Genomic DNA, 17,803 nt, shown 5'->3' with positions numbered 1-17,803 from the left:
GATGTGTTGTGTTAGGAATTGACTGTGAGTCAGGAATTGCAAATAAGTCTGCATCAATACTTTGAACTGGTGGTTCTTCTGCGACTTGAGGATTTGAACCTTCTTCAACCCTTTGAGCTTATGATTCTTTTGGGCTTTCCTCAAATATGGGATCATTAATCACTGCATCTATTTTGGCAAGATATTCCTGATGATTCATTTTTTGTTGAACATGAGTTGTTATGTCAATATCCACAGAATCAGGACCTCCTTGAGGAGCGTCAGGAATTTTCCTTTGATTTATGATGTTTGCACTTTCACTTTGAGAACGTGGTTGTTGTGTGACTTGAGCCTGAACTGCTGTTGATTCCCTTTGAAAATCATGTTATTGTGTGTTGTGCTATTTCTATGGAGGTTGTAGCTTGGATTTATTCCTTTGATACACTGATGTTCCTACAGCTTTTTTTCCTGAGGTGTCAAGACCAACCTCTTTAGCAAGTTGAGCCATCTTCTTATAAGAAACTTCAATTATTTTTTATGGTGGGGTGTTAGGAATAGGAGTGTCATTTGTGATGTTGACCACCTTATCAGGATAACCAGTCAAAGGAACAAGTATGTCAACTTACTCTGTAGCAGCATATAGAGTAGATGCAGCCACTAAGGCTTCCAGAAGTTTGCAATAATTCAAAATTTGTGATCTATCAGTCAGGAACAAGACCACAAGACATAGATCAACTGGTCATTCCAATAGACCTAAATCAGAACAACAAAAGATTGATTCTACATCTTATTGAAAAATTGGAGAAAAGGCCGATCTTAAGATCTTTGGAAGAAATTGAAGTGACAAGAGAACTGAAAACCTGTGTCAATACTGTCTAAGTCACTTTCTATAAGTTTTCGCATATCAAAGTAAATACATTGCACATGAAAGTCATACTGCCTTTACTTGAATATTTCCCTTCTGGATGGTAGGCTTGTTAGTAGATTTGAAATTGTGCTTAAGGATCTTGCTCACAATTTGGGGGAGATTGTTAAGTGCATGACCTATCTATACCGTCATAACAAACCTACTCAATTGACAAATTCTCTTTACATGCATGATCAAGTGGAGTCTACCTTTTGAAATAGTGATAGGTTTTAATGTACTTATCTTGTTTGCTTTGTAGACAGTTAATAATGCTATAAAAGCATAGAGAAATTATCTGTAATAATTCTGTATATAATAGATATAGAATAAATCAATTTGGAAGAAGTTTAATGGAAATTGTTCAAGTAGCAAGTTGACGGAAGAAGACTCTCGAAGTCAATAAGTTGCAGAAATTCTCTACGTCCAATATCGTGAAGTCTATCAGAGTTTATAATCGTATCGTGAAATCCATCAGAGTTTATAATCAAATCGAGAAATCTTTTAGAGTTTACAACCATATCGAGAAGTCTAAATTTGGCCTATGTCGAGAAGTCTAAACTTATTTCAGATCGTGAAGTCTGATTTTGTACTACATCAGGAAGTAGAAAAGATACTATATCGTGAAGTACAAAAATATAGTATATCGACAAATCTAAAGTAAACTTTGATAATATAGTCAAATTAAATGGAGTTCACGATATCTTCACCCGACCTATTCACAACAAGAGAAATAACGGTACACATTATCAGGAAAAAAAACAAATCATTACAGCATGTTGTACATGGAGGTGGTTCATAAACATGTGTCAATACTACAGTTAAACTTGGAGTGGAAGAAAAGAGAAAACACACAACAAAAGAACAACAAAGAAAATGGAGCATTTGGGAGAATAAAGTGGTCCTTACAAAAGCCGCAACATGTCATCTTTGCAGAATAGGACAGCTAGCTGTAAATAAAGGTGCAGGTCATATAATACGTTGTCTTTTATATATAGAGTGCACTATCCAAACTAAATCTTTTAGTTGTGTAACATATAGCAGATAAACACTGATATATTTTTTCTCTCTCTGTATAAGGCAAACTCACTAATTTGTTTTTGAGAAGAAGTCAAGAAAAATACTATTATTTTTCTTGAGAACTATAGCTCGATTTCTTTATATCTTATATAAAAGTAAATTGAGTAAAATTTATTTGTGTTATTGCGTAATTGTATTTTTGCGGTTAGTTTTATTTGTAAATTACATAATTTCAAAGTAATCCAGAATAGGATTATAAATAGTAAGAATTATTTGAATTATTTTGCTATCTTCATTCGAAATATTATTTGAGAAAGAGTTGTAAAAATATGTGAAACTATTAGACAAGCAAATTTGTTAATAAAATTTACATCAATTTTTTGTTTTTGTTCTAAAATTATATATTTTGTGTTAATAAAATTTACATTAAAAACTATAACTTTGTTCTCAAATTATATATTTTCCATACATATTAACAGTCCCGCAGGATGCAACATAAAACTGGTGGTTCTCACATGTTCTCCCACGAAGATGGCTAAATGTAACATGCTTGTGAAAGCCATCTCTGCAGTGTTCTTAGCATCTATGCAGCAGTTTACTTAACATCAACCTTGAAGGCGAATATCACATTCACATTATTTTTCTACATTAAAAACCAGTCTTCTTTCCCAGCGTTGAAATAATACAACCGAAAAGAGTCTTCTGTACATATGAGATAACACTAAATAACGACTAAATAAGAATCTACGTGGAACTGCAATTACTTGCTTCATTTGAATTTAATCTCATTAAATTTTAGTTTCTCTGTTTTTCACAACTACATGTGTAATCCAGAAGTTACTACTCCATATATATAATCAATAAAACAATAGTTTACATTGCTAACTTCTAGAGACTAATGGAAAGTTGCACTGCGAGTCGCAGTTGGGGGAAAAGCCTGGCGCCTCCTGCCTAGTTGAAAACCTCCACTCTCCTCACCTCCCTCCGTGTGAGCTTTAATTAAATTATTTTTCATATTCTCCGTATGCTTAGTCCGGTTCTCACCATCCTCTTTGATGTTTCTCCTCCTATTATCTCCAAATCCAGCCTGTTTCCTTGCTGCTTCATAATCAAAAGGTTTAAACTGCTGTACAGGTTCTTGAGACTTCCGCACTTGTGTTGCTTTTCTTTCTTTCTGTGCTGATTGGAAGCACTTTTTGAAACTGGAAGATAGATCAGATAGCGACACTGTCTCATCACCCTCGTCCAATTCAAAAAAAGATGCAGACATGTTGCTTAAATTCTGCTCTGGCTTAAGGTCCTCGTGTACTTGTTGCTCGCTTAATTTTTCATTCAAAAATATTGTACCTTGCAAACGAGAATCAGTAGCTACTACAGTATCAGGTTCTTTAGGACGTGAGATCTGTAGGAGTTTAGCAGATTCTTTTACAGCCGGATGCAGCCTATTAGCTTTGCCTGAGAATGAATGAAAAGGAAGGTTCACTGAAGATTTATTGTTCTCCAACTTGACCTCTTCCGTTACCTGTATGAAGATAAGTTGTGAAAGATTTATTCAGTGTGCCTATAACAGTTTGAAGCTTCTGCAGACAATAAGGCTCAGAGGAAAACAAAAAAGATAATAGAAGGCAATGAGACAAATTACTCCAACTACATAGCAAATTTGAACCCATACCAAAAAATCAGAGTCAAAAAAATGCTTATGCTTGTAACGAAGAAGCCAGTACAACGACTTACTATTTTTTCTGCATCAAATTTTCTCTTAGCAGCTAAATTTCCTAGCAAGGCCCCAAAAGCACTAGTTGATTTTCTCAGCACTTGAACATTTACTTCAGCTCCAGATGCCTACAGAAGAAATAATACTAAATTTACAGAAGGTACTTTTGAGTAAAAGATGATAAAATAAGAAAAGCTTGCAATAAAGCAACAGTATACCAGATATGGAAACTTCATGTTTCCTGGTATAAGCGGTTCAGAAGTTCTGGAGCTCTCTTTTGGTAGTCTAGGTACACAACTATCTTTGTCAGTTTGTTCATCCCTATAATGACCAGCACTAAAATAAGGCCCCTCAGGCTGCTCATTAATTACCTCATGAAAACTGTTTTTAAGGTCCGAACTCCTCTCCTTGAGTTGTGCAAGGTTTTTAAACATATTTTTACTTAATGTATTAGTTGCCCCCACAAGTGCTCCTCCGATTCTTCCTTTGGACCTCGCTGGAACATCAGGGGGAGACAACACTTCAGATCCATCAGCAACAGTCAAGTTCCCAGCAGTTGTCTGTACAGAACAAAGGATATGTCACTAAATAGCAACACTAGAATCGATAATCAGGAATATGAAGTATGAGGTGCAAGACTGCCTGCCAAGTGCATGGGAGAGTTCAGGTAATGTAATGCAATACGTATCCTAAGAGCATCTCTAACAGCCAATTGCATGGGAGAGTTCAGGTAATGCAATAAGTATCCCTAAGAGCATCTCTAACAGCCTCCCAGTTGGCTTATGAACTCCAAGCAAGTTAGCATATAAATTTCAGCGTCAACTCCAATAATACTATTTGTCTTGCCTCCTAAGTTATATCATATTCATATTTTAAATTTCACTATGACAAATATTTGAATTGAAACATGTGCAAGTGAATATTTTATTAATAGAAATAAGTTAAGAGCTATGTAGTTTCTCTTAAAATATAGGAGAGAGAAGAAGCTCTTAAGGTTTTTGAGAGCCACATGGAGCTTGTTGGAGCTCTATTTTTTGTCATAGTCTTTATATTTTTATGTAAGAGCTTATTTAGAGAACCTCTTGGAGATGCTCTAACACACTGTATAACTACTAAAATACTGATTTAAAATTCGCTGAATAGGTAGAATGAATGAATTTAACTTTAAATGTATAGAAAAGAATTTGAAAAGGCAGACTAGAAATGACATTGATTATCTCGAATACACTTGAGGGGTATTATGTCCAAAAAATAAAACAGTAAGGTTTATGATGTATAAGGTGCCTCGCTGCCCATTAAGTGCATGGGACACACTGCCTAACAAATAAAATACTATATTTAAATTCTGCTAGGTGAATACAAAGAATGTATTTGAGTTTTTCTAATACAGGAAATAAATAGAAAGACACAAACTGGAAGCATTACAACATTGGTCATGTCAATGACGCCAAATGCATATTTATTATTTGGGATATAAATGTAATATATAAATTATAGATCCCCTTTGGGGTTTCCTTTGGAATCAGGCATTGAAATTAGCGACTGCGAAGAAATTCTGAGAGTTACTAAGCAAGCTTCAGCTCATATATGTTCCAGCCACTTGATCTGTAACATAATTACTTTGCATAGTAAATTTTTGGACTACCTATTCTACGTGAGAGATCTTTCAAGTCATGTGAAAAAGAAAATTTCCTATATTAAAGTTTTTCTAACAATTACCAAGTACGAAAAAAGAAACTTCTTTAACATCCGTCGTGATTATTTTAGAGCCTTATCTGGTTAATTGGTTTCTTCAGTCTTGTAACATGCATATGCGACATATGGTAAAAAATATCAGTTACGTACTGAGGTTTTACCTAAGTTACCCGGACTCTTCAATTTTGCCCTCATACCCGTGTCGGTCGGACATGACATGGGTGTGGGTATGAGATCTGAGTCGGATCCTTCGTATAGAAACCGGACACTATGACTTCAAGAAATCTCTAGTTCAAACTGATTTACAAGGCTCAAACCAACTTAATTCTAGACATGAATGTCAATATATTACTATTTTCATGTTATCTTTTTTACTTATGCTAGAAATATAAACAATTATGTAAGTTTTTTCTTTATTTGGTAGAGGACACTAATTTACATTGTGGAGTATAAAAAGTAGGTATGATTTTACTTATGTGAAGGTTATATGCCGAATCCCCGCAAATGTGTCCAGTTTCGGGTCCATATTCACGAATCCTAAGTTTTTAAAAACAAAGAGTCTGACACTTGGATCCACACCCGTGTCCGACACCCATACCCGAGTCCGGGTATTTGAGGGTTTTACAATAAGCCTAACTAGGGAACTTTCATTATCCCCTTCGATGTTGCAAGTCACAATGCCATCTTGCACACGAATATTAAGATTAATATCGAAAAAAACGATGGAGAAACATATAAATTCCAAATATATCAACAGAAGACCACGTCTGCAATGTCCGTCCTGCATAAAGTGATAAATTATCCTAAATATATATATTTACCTATAATGCATTTCAGATCCGAGTTCTAAATTTGAGCATATACTGGGGGAAAGAATTTCTTTATACATTTATATAATCCTTTAGCGGAAAGAAATAAAAATCTCATGAACCCTAGGCTATACTGCTCAAGTCTAAAGTTTACGAGACCCAGCAACAACAATTATATATTGTTTACAAAGAGAGAGAGAAGTGTGCGAATACTAGTACTTACAGTCTGTGCACCAGTATTCATAGGGAACTTTCTTGTACTTCTATATTTATGACATAACAAAAATATATTGCAAAGATGGTAATTTGTATACTCCTTTATGCACATTGATCTTTCTGAATTTCTAGAGAAAGTGCAGCATATTTTATACTCCTGAGTCCTGTAGCTACAAGTAAGATTTTTGGATGGACGGGAGTGCAAGTCCTAAATTTGATCTCTCCTACTCTTGATATTATGCCTATAATCAGCTAAGAAAAAAAAATTGTACGAGAGGAAGTAGTATAAAAACCTTGCCTAATGTATTTCCCTTAAAGCAACAGGTGTTATTATGATGTCCCGAAGGTGACGGCATGGCTTCATCGCGCTTATTCAAAGCAGGAAATTATGGTGGGTGTGTTTGCCTTATTCTCCAGATCTATGATATATTAGACCTGACCTATATATGTTGATTGTTGACCCAAACCATCAGAGAGAATGAGTCCAGTTCGGTTTGTAGTTAGCTACTACTCCGTCAGAAATTTATGCCGCAAGTTCTCCCTGCGACTTCGCTTTCCTTTTTTATGTTCTTTCTATTTTATATATAATCTTTTTCTTTATGCTCATTCTTTAATTTTTGATATCCTCTTCTTTCTTTTCATGATAGCCATTTATACTTAAAAAGTAGTAAATTGTAAAAGTGATGGCTGAAAGTCACTTAGTGTATCACTTCGGTGGCCAAAATTACAATTTCTCAATTTGGTGGCCCGATGTTTACTTCAACCTCCCAAAAGTGCAAAAGTGGTCGATCACCACTTTTTCGAAATTTTAAAAACAATGTCTAGCCACCAAATTGTGAGTTTGAAGATTCAGCCACTGTAGTGCTACATTAGGTACAATCTGGCCACAAATTTATAAACCCCTTTATCTGCACAACTGTAATATATAATGAGAACATCCCTAATCATATGGGAAAATGTTTATTAAATAATCTACTCATATCTTGTAACTATATGTTCTCACTATATTAAAATTATATTTTATAATTGAACCTATAACTATATATTTAGACAACAAAAAAAGTATATATACTTATCATAGATATAGTTATATAATTCAACCATTGCAAACGATTAACTATATATGGTAAAATATTAGGATATTTGGATATTTCACAATAGCCGATTAGCCATCTAAATGTGGATGTGTCTGGAATGTAGATGTTAATCAATGTTGATAATATTTATGCCATATATATATATATATGTGTAACTGTATATTAATATAGAGTGACCTCCATATCGCCATACTGACACACCTTTTGCCATTGCGTCCTGGCACTCTTAAGAATGACGCAGCGCCATGGCATCTTAAAAACAACGAAAAGACAACATTTATGCAGTCCAATCATCATGATCCATAATTCTCACGAGGAGAAGTCTAAGCAATTTATCTCATGTAAACATACAAGTCTGACAATTCAGCATTTTTAAGTTAGGAATATCTATGGAGGTTTAATCCTGCTTGTATCTAGAACTTACTGCCTCTATGTATGCCTCCTTAAGTTGTTCAGCAATAGCTTCATAGGCAGAGGCATTTTGAATGGAATACTTGATGATGCTAACCACGGAATCAAGATGGCGTTCAACATACTGATGCTTTAATTTCACCAATTGGTGTAGGCTACTCGTTGTTAGAGGCATCTGTTTAGCTGCATGATAACAAACACAACGAAAGTTAATGATCCACAGTTTATGGCAAAAGCATAAATTTAAAAGCTCAAAAAAGTTGCCAAGATACCAATTTCAAGCAGAGTTTTATTTGGCAATATATAACCAGTACTTTCATCTTCGATACGGGCAACAGCATCTCTCCATTCACAGAGCCCCTATAATAAAATTGAGGAGGTAACACGTATTAATATTTTAAAAAAGGAATATAAAAATCAGCTCTATAACCAATCCTCGTATAAAATACAATACAAAATTGATTCACTAAATAGGCAGAGAAGATGCAGCAGCAGTCACACCAAACTGAGATGAGTGCTAGTCTTATTATAATTGACATTTTTACAAGTCTTGTTGCATATTGTGACATCATTGTAATGGCTTAAAACATATACACCACACAGATGGCCACAGACCCACAGGCCACAGCTCGAGTTAAGTATGATGATGGTTCACCAAAAAAATTAAGTGCATTCGTCTAAGACAAATTATCAGAATTTAGATCCTCGTGTACTTTTAGATGGCGCAAATGGAAATTTTAGAACACCAGTAAACTTCAGATGAAACACTGATGGTATTCAATGTTAATTGCAGATCTAAACTTAATATATACATAAGCATTTTTATACATATGAAATCGAGAAAAGTGAATAAAGGAAACAGTAGAACTGTATACAGCTAAAGAAAATAATGCAAAAGTTAGATGAAAGATTGGAACTAACTTACAGCAACAACTGCAAGTTGTTGAGCATTTAGATTAGCATCCTGTAACCTGAATTAAAACCGGAAGAAGGCATACATGAATAAACTAAATCACAACTGCAGTACATATCAGATGGGTGACTATAATTGTTAATACACCAGACTCTAAAAAATTCATGCAATTAAATTGCATCATAACCCTCAAACAGTAAGCAATATACCCATATATGTAGAGAAAAGAGCTGTCCGTCATGACATCTTTCTCGTAAAGCTGCATGCATATATCATAACTGCGCTCGTATACCTGAAGAAACAATGACCTTTGATGAGCATGCATGACATGAAAACTCTATCTAAACATCAGTCAATGGATGTAAAGCAATACGACCCTTCAACAAGGATTAATAAGCCCATGTTGAAAAATAATACATTGTAGAAAAAGCAAATGTGGTACTAGCATAAATACTATTTTTCAACATGGGCTTATTAATCCTGTACTAGCATAAATACTGTACTTGTAATCTACCACAAAAAAAACAGATGCCACTAATCAATTTTAACCAGAGCATGGAATTTCACAACTAATCCTATATTGGGGTCACCAGGGACAAATTAAGACAAATTACCTCTAAAAGGGCACTTTCAGAATACTCAGAGCCGTTAGACGGACAGAGCAAACGGACTCTCATCAGATCATAGATATGCAACAGATAGTGTGTATCTTCCCTAGCATATCTGTAAACATAAATAATAAAAGTTAATACTAAACTAGCAAACTGAAGCAGCAAGATTTCCCATTTAGAAACCTCAGTTATCTTGTGATACAAAATAAAAACTAATACTAAATGACTTTAGACTTGTGATCAACTACAACTTCTGCACAATCTTCATGACATTATAGAATATGATAATAACCAGTATCCAGTATCATAGATCATTTTTTACTAGCTTAACAATATCTAATTATTTGCATAACAGAGAGCAAATGATATAATCAGCATTTGGACCTTGATGTATTAGACTCGATCTTGAAATTATCACCAGTATCTTGCTAAAAATTAGTTAACATTTTTATACAATATAATTCAACAAGAGCAAATAGTAGTAGCTCCTAGATACCTGGTGCCTAAACAACAGAAAACTAATATAATCGATTAAGCATGTAGAAACACGTACCTTAGCATTTCTTTTGTAAGAGGACGTAGTCTCCAATCTGCATTCTGGTATCTGAAACAAGTAGGCTAGTCAGTAAGGACCTTGTTTAGGATAGGGTAAAAGACATTGGACAAATGTTACTGTTCTGGATACAGAACGTACTCTTTGTTTGCTGCTACTCCACAAAAGTGATTCAGAAGATATTCCAAACTATGTCTCTCCAACTTTAATACCTTTGAGGCCTTTAAATTCATTATAGATAAAAATGTTAAATCTACCACACCAAAGAATATTGTGGATATGACAATGTAAAACATAGGTACTGCACCAGAATATACTATGCTTCTAATTTATAAAATCAGATACACCAGCCAAAAGAATGGAACAGATAAATTGCAACCACTGACAGAGAACGAACAAGTTGCAACCAGGTCAGCTTTGCATGGCATATCATATCCATGACAGGCTAACGTACTAGAAATGGATCAGGCAGTCAGCAAAGCAAAAATTATAAACTTGAATCTACAATACGTTTGCTAGAAGTAAATGATGAGTAATGGGTTCCTGAGCACAGAGTTTCCCATTAAGAGCAAGTCCAACGTCCTAAGAAATTCCTTATAAATATAATAAAAAATAGTGTCCTGGTGATTTAAGACATGTGCTTTGTGTATTAACTCCAACAACATGCCTTGTAATTCTTATTATTAAAATAATAATATATTTGAATTATAATTGGAGGGAATAGAAAGGATGAGAGAGTAGATGTGTTAAAAATGAGGGAAATAAATTTTTTATTAATAGAAATGAGATAGGGCATGCCTAGTGGTGCCATAAAAAATGAAAATAAGGCATGTGATAAATATCCTAGCGTTTTAAGGCATCACTACGACATTGTTGGAGCACACATTTACACCAAATGTCTTAAATTTTAGTTTAGGACATGGATTTAGGACATTGTTGGACTTGCTCTAATATCGTTCATGGTCGTAATAGTGGTCAAGTGATCACTTGTATTCATGTTTTAATGTTCTACAAAGAGTCTCACGATTAAGCAGTGTACATCTGACATTTCCTAGGTCCAGCTTTTTGCAGGGAGACTAGTGCACTAAGTTGAATATAGCTTCCCTGAACATATAATTGTACTTTAAAGCAACAATTGTACAGCTATAAGATAGTTTCCAGTATAGAACCTGTCCAGTGTCAAACAAATTGCAGACATATATGCCAAAATCCCTTTGAAGCCATATGATATCCCGATCAGCTCCATGCATGACCTAATTAAGTCAGATCAGGTAGAAATGTATACAATACAAAATTGCTTAAGATACATGACAACTAGCTGCTGCTTTTTTTTCTTTTTCTTTTCTGTTTTTTTTGGGGAGGGGGGGGGTTAGTAAAACATCTACCTTTTTCTTAGTAGGATCCTTAAAAATTTCCCTTAGATAAGGACCAATTTGAACTCGAAGCTTTAGTGTATCCACAACGAAATCCTCAGTTCTGGTAGATATTTGCATGAGGCAAGTCAATCCTTGAAAAGATCGATACTGATTATGTTCCAAATCAACCTAAACAAGGGCCCAAACAAAATTTAAAATCCAGCCACAATAAGTTCATCCACTAGTATCTCTTTTTCTTTCCTGATAAGTTAGTCCATTTAAGGTGTGTTATTACATCGAAATTTGCAGTTTCAAGAGTGCAGTTTGTGCATCAAATGCAGGACACAAAGTTACAATGTTTTGCTAAGTTAAAAAACAGAACATCAGATAGCAATATCACATCTAGCTAAAATTACCGCAAACTCATTGACACCCTTTAACTTTGCAGCTAACTCTTTCAAATCTTTAACTTCTTCCACGAGCTTGTAGGGAGAACTCTCTACCGGAGCAGGTTTTGCTGGCTGAATATCAATGATTTTCTTATCAACAAATTCAGAGGCAGAATATTTTTCCTGTACATACCATTTTATGAAAGAAATGTTAGCCAAATTAATTTCCTCAACCATGACATGCCTTCTAATATTATTTAATATATTAGCTGAGCATTAAAGTGACCCTTTAACTATTTTAAGTGTGGTACACATTGGATCATATACATAGTTTCCTATGATTTAGAGCACAATAGAAGCTTGTGTTTACTCAGTTGGAATTAAATGAGGTTCTGGAATGTATATAATCGGAACTTAATGTGTATACTTACGGAGATCAGTTCTATGGATACCACTATTTAGTTGGAGACCTTAGACACTATACATGTACTACAAGTAAAATACATTCATAACATATTTTGCGGAGTAATATATATAGCAAAGTTTTGCAACATAACATATATGGTCTATAAGATTACCTATTTTATAATGGTTTTTGTATGCAAAGTATTTTATGCACATATTTACTTGCAGAACATATATTACAGAATACTATGCATAGCAATGTTCTGCAAGCATGATATATATCATATATGATCTACAAGATATCCAATTTGATGATGATCTATATACAGCAAAATATGTTGTGCACATATTTTACTTGCAAAACATATATGATCTCCAACTAAACCTTTACTCACCCACACAAGTCTAAAATGTAAATTTTTTACGAATATACGAATATGAGTGTGTGTGTGTGTGTGTTTGCGTGCAACTGTGCATACACATTTGATAATGGAAACAAAGGTGCACATGCATATGTCTTGTAGAACAGCTAATACATGAACCTCAAATGCACCTATATATAATCTTATGTGTGTGCACATTTAAATTTCCACATATGTGCATATATATGCAGTTATGCACTCTTATACACCATGTATGGACTAAACATGGGCTCTATATGCAACCAACTATAAGAATGTATATGTGTCCATAACTAAACTTGTAGATTTTCTACAAAACATGTATATTTGCCAAAACATGCACTTGTATAGAGGCCCATACATCTGCATATATATGTATTTGCATGCACCTGAACATGTGCTTGTATCTGCATGTATATCGCAAGAATGTGTGCTGTTATGCAATCCTTTATGCCCATATATACATGTCTGCAAGCATGTTTACACGTAATAACAGTTCATGTCTGCATATAAGCATGTATATATACACAACTATGAGTACATACATGTGCCATTCTTCAAAAAATTGCACAGAATAGGACTGAGCAAATCAGCATGTTTCATATGGAATGAAAATTATACTTTTGATGAGAATAGATGTGCTAAAGAATGGACCACTATTTTCTATTGAGCAACCAACTAAAATAAATTTCATTCCAAAGCTAAATTGATATTTCACTTGTCCAACTGACCACAACCTTGTAGATGCTAAACTGACTTCAAGAAAATAATCGAAACTGGGATAAGTTTGATAGTAAAATATACACCAATTTCCCTATTTTGCAATAAAACTGCCCAAAAAACTACTTTATTTAACACAAGCATATTACAATACACTTAATCAGAATACAAAAAAAAAATATTTATGATTTTTCCAAGTATAGCTCAAAACAGTAAAGATTTCGAAACTTGACGAAAACAAGAAAACTAACCAATGGATGAATTAACCTGGTCCCATCTTCACTTCTCTCCAACCAAACATGCTCAAAAGGTTGATTATAGTTATTAACCATAATCTTATACTCATCCTGTGGCTTAGGAATACTAGGTATATGAAATGGAACTCTCGGCTTCATACCCGAGCTTTTCTTATCTTTCGAAAGCACCTTAACATCCAATGCCCCAGAACCCTGATCCCCTTTCTTCACATTCTCACTACAGCCTCCCTTCTTCTTCTTTCCACAAACCAATTGAAACCCATCATTATCATCATCATTCTCACTCTTTTTCATCTTCTTATACTCATCTAATGAACAATCAAGCTGACCCAAGATTTCATCATTCACATTCTGTAACCAATTAGACCCATCGCCATGATCACTGTCATATTTCCCCAATTGGGCTGATGATTTCTCAATCATAGACTGAGATTTCTCCCCAATTTCTTTAATTGGGGTTTTAAAATCATCAAAATTGTACAAAAAGCGAAAATCTTTGTCAGAGGGAATGGCACTAGAAGAACCTGAGAGTTTTTCAATTGAAGAAGAGAGGGGGTCTGTGATCTTCTTGTCCATGTGGGTTTGGTTGTTGATTTGGCATTAATGATTGTGATTGTGATTGTGAGAATTGAAATTGGGGATTTAGGGTTTATATTGTTAGGGTTTGAGTGAAAAGTATAGATAAAAGATATAGATACAATAGTGATATTAAGCAGGGGAATAAGGTGGTCAAAGCAAAGGGATGTAGATTTTGTGTTGTAAAAACGTGTCGAGCGTGAGTAAATAATTCAACAATGTTATAGCCTGTAACGGTTGTGTCAGTTTGTTGAAAGGCGTTACAATATCAATCACAAATATGTTTTTTTTTTCGATGTAAATGTAGCTGAAATATTATTTACTTGTTTGCCCCCAATTAAAAAATTAATTTTAATATTTAATCATTTTTTTTGTTAAATAATGGTATTTTATATTTTCTATCTAATTTTAGTTTATGAAAATTAGTTGAGGTAAATAGGCTTTTTTTTTAAAATCCCATGTGCAAATATATTTTTGCAAAAATAAAACACTCTCGGTCCCCCCCAATTATTATTGTTTCTGAGATAGTGTCTGATACGCATTTTAAGATGAATATAAATTATAGTTCTGTAACTTTTTTATAAAAAAAATCTTTTTCTAAATAAAAATAGAATGTTTAAACTTTTATTCAGAAAAAAAATTGAAAAAAAAAATTATAGAACCATAACGTTTATTCATCTTAAAATGCACATCGGACATTCTCGTATAAATGATAACAATTGGGAGGGACGGAGAAAGTATCATATTTTTAAAAAAAAATGCAAAAATACTATTTTTTTTTTTTGCAAAAATACGGTTTTTTGCAACTAGAATCAACTGGATACAATTTTCGACGAGTTTCTGCAACTACATGTCACCTCATGCTACCTCAAATGCAACCAAAAAACTCGATTCAACTAGTTGCATATTGCTTGATTTTGGTTATTTCCGTATTTTTGCAAGAAAAATTAGTATTTTTTGGTAATTTCTCAATATTTTAGGGGTGGGTTCGATTTATATATTAGAAAATCTATTACATCTGTCGTATATGAACGTAAATTTTGAGCATATTTAGTAAATTAATTATGTACCCTTTTAGCCTTACTAAAGTTAAAAGATTGCATATAATTGTAGTTGAACCATGACCTATGAGGTCCTTACGAGGTAAGGGCGTTAAACTTAATGTTATATCTATAACCATTTTACCAACAACATTTAATATGTTTCTTAAAATCATAAGCTCACATACTATATTAACTTTAAAAAAACTCTCTTTTCGATAATTTAATATGTATATATATAAAAGATATGAATATATAATGATTAAAATTCAAATTATATAAAGAATAATTTACACAAATATCATTTTTTTTATTAATATGTTAGAAGAAATTGATGATATCGGCTTATAAACTATCAGAGTTTATTATCAACATTTGATATCAGAGTTTAGTAGAAGGTGACGTCATCAACATATGTCATCAGCGTTTATTGATCAGTAATTGACATCAGTATTTAGTCACTTCAGCTGAAAGTCAGGAGATATCAAAGAAGGAAATAATTTGGAGAATTCAAGTCAGTGAATGACTTTACTTCTAGTAGCAATCAAATTAAGGATATGTTTTATGATTCCCTATTGTAATAGAATAGGATTCCTTATTTGATTGTGTAGCTGTGTAGTATATAAGCACATATTAGGATAACACTTTATGTGTCGCGTATTGATATATTTTTTGTGTAACCTAACAGCTCTCAATGATATATGTTCATCCTTTCATAGATTAGTTTGTAATCAGTTTTTATCATTCAATACAAAATTGTTTATCCTGTTGAGTGCTTATTTAAATTTATCTACATAAACTGTATTCACCCCCCCCCTATAGTTGTATTAAGGACCTAACAATTGATATAAGAGTTTGTTGTTAATATACAAGCAGTTTAAGATCTAAAATCAATTTATAATGGCAGATAAAAAACCTCAACAGAATCCCCCACCTCCTCCACCATCCAATCAACCCATTAATCATAATATGAGCATATATGAGGCTATCAAAATTCCAATCCTGAAGATTCATGAATATCCAATCTGGAAGGTGAAGATAGTCATGTGTCTGGAAGCAACAGATCCTGAATATCTAAGCAGGATCTATGATGGTCCACATAGGCCAACGAAGGTAGTTGTTATTGTTATTGGCGAAGAAGAAAAGATGGTTGATAAAGATAAGAAGGACTATACTCCTGAAGATCTTTCATCCATTATGAAAGATGCAAAAGTGGGATATATTCTTCACAATAGTCTTGACAGTGTTATGTCTAACAGAGTTATTGGATGTAAAACTGTCAAAGAAATTTGGGACACTTTGGAAGTCAAGTGTCAAGGAACCACCGTTATTAAGAAGAACAAAAAGACAGTACTTACTTAGGAGTATGAACACTTTGACTCAAAATCTAAAGAGTCATTGATTGAAATCTATGACAGATTTCAAAAGCTAGTCAATGACTTGTCTCTAGTTGATAAAGAATATGACCAGGAAGACTCTAACTTGAAGTTTCTTCTTGCTCCTCCAGAAAAGTGGGACTTGAAAGTCACATCAATCAGGGATAATTATGAATTGGATGAAATATTCTAGATGATATATATGCCACGCTGAAGACTCATGAACTGGAGATGGAGCAAAGGAGCAAGAAAAAAGGACCAAGAGCAAGATAGACTACTCTCAAAGTTGAAGAGAAGCCAAATGAGAAAGTCAGGAGAAAAAGCCACTCCAAAAGAAAGGCTATGATTGCAAAGTCTGATACTAAGATATCAAACTCTGATGATGACTCAAACTCTGACAGTGAATCAGATGCTGAAAGTGATGACAATGAAAATATTGAGCATATGGAAGCTCTGTTGGTTAAAAACTTCAAGAAGATGGTCTACAAAAACTTTAAGAACAAGAACAAGAGATTTTCCAGGAAAGGCTCTGTTGTGCTAGACATGCATGTACTATAACAAGACTAAGTCACATTAAAAACCCTAAGATTTAGTTGTTTGATAGTCTAAATCTGTATTTTATATTATATTACTTGAGTCTGTAAAAATGTTAAAGATCAGACTGGAGTATTTTAATGTAAACAGTCTCAAACCTAAGAATAAACTCTGGAAGAAGATCAACAAGATCATGCCTCAGAGAAAAGGTGAAGATGAATAAATTTGTTTTAAGAAAAATATTCCAAGTCAAGATTTCTACAAGTCACGGATCAAGTCATATAGAGAAGTCATTCGAGAACTCTAGAATGACTTATCAAAAAGTCCAAAATGGCCTATAAAGAAGTCCGAGAGATATCGATAAGTCAATCTCTTATTCGAGATCTCAGAGATATCTACAAGTCAAAATGTATATAGAGATCTCTGAGATATCGACAAGTCATTTTGCATATAGAGAACTCAGAAATATCGACAAGTCAAAATGAAGATATGAAGATTGGAGATAGCGACAAGTCAATTTTCTCTTTAGAGACCTCGGAGATATCGACAAGTTAAAATGCTTATAGAGATCTCAAAGATATCGACAAGTCATTACTACATGCAGAGTTTTGGAGACCTCGACAAGCCAAGTTCACTTTTAGAGAACTCAGAGACCTCGACAAGTCAAAGACACTTATTGAGAACTAAGAGATCTCGATAAGCCATTATACTTATCGAGATGTCAGTTCTCTATACAACAAACTTGAGATCTCGATATGAACCTCAAGTATAGAATGCTGACAAGTTAAATAATCAAGATTATCAATCAATAAATGATCTAATCACTTA

The 17,803-nt window shown here is 33.7% G+C and overlaps 1 protein-coding gene across 2 annotated transcripts; it reads right to left on the bottom strand.

Annotated features, from left to right (window-relative positions):
• Nucleotides 1-2,648: 2,648 nt before the first annotated feature.
• Nucleotides 2,649-14,207, bottom strand: LOC141720483 (protein RRP6-like 1). Of its 2 annotated transcripts, XM_074522918.1 has the most exons (15): nucleotides 13,444-13,567; nucleotides 12,862-12,940; nucleotides 11,694-11,849; nucleotides 11,308-11,466; nucleotides 11,092-11,175; nucleotides 10,064-10,143; nucleotides 9,923-9,973; nucleotides 9,373-9,481; nucleotides 8,968-9,050; nucleotides 8,771-8,816; nucleotides 8,118-8,205; nucleotides 7,859-8,028; nucleotides 3,836-4,177; nucleotides 3,638-3,745; nucleotides 2,649-3,425 (listed from the first exon to the last, which is right to left on the bottom strand). In XM_074522918.1, the coding sequence occupies exons 2-15, from the start codon at nucleotides 12,928-12,930 to the stop codon at nucleotides 2,799-2,801; spliced, it is 2,172 nt and encodes a 723-aa protein (XP_074379019.1). In that variant the 5' UTR covers nucleotides 12,931-12,940; nucleotides 13,444-13,567; the 3' UTR covers nucleotides 2,649-2,798. The 2 variants fall into 2 exon arrangements, with proteins under 2 accessions (XP_074379019.1, XP_074379018.1); XM_074522917.1 differs by lacking the exon at nucleotides 12,862-12,940 and having other exon boundaries at nucleotides 13,444-14,207.
• Between the last annotated feature and the right edge of the window lie 3,596 nt (nucleotides 14,208-17,803).

This window comes from Apium graveolens, chromosome 4 (genome assembly GCF_009905375.1).
Source record: "Apium graveolens cultivar Ventura chromosome 4, ASM990537v1, whole genome shotgun sequence".
In the NCBI taxonomy this organism is placed as follows: Eukaryota; Viridiplantae; Streptophyta; class Magnoliopsida; order Apiales; family Apiaceae; genus Apium; species Apium graveolens.
The sequence above is the reverse complement of the archived record's forward strand: the minus strand, read 5'-3'. Positions and strand labels throughout refer to the sequence as shown.

Bases quoted from the DNA above. Each gene is read 5' to 3' on its own strand.
- LOC141720483 (XM_074522917.1), bottom strand. From the start codon at position 14,025: ATGGACAAGAAGATCACAGACCCCCTCTCTTCTTCAATTGAAAAACTC. The intron at 11,850-13,443 runs GTTAGTTTTCTT...TGGTATGTACAG, and splicing joins CCAGGTTAATTCATCCATTG to GAAAAATATTCTGCCTCTGA. The intron at 4,178-7,858 runs GTAAGTTCTAGA...TGTTCTGTACAG, and splicing joins AGGAGGCATACATAGAGGCA to ACAACTGCTGGGAACTTGAC.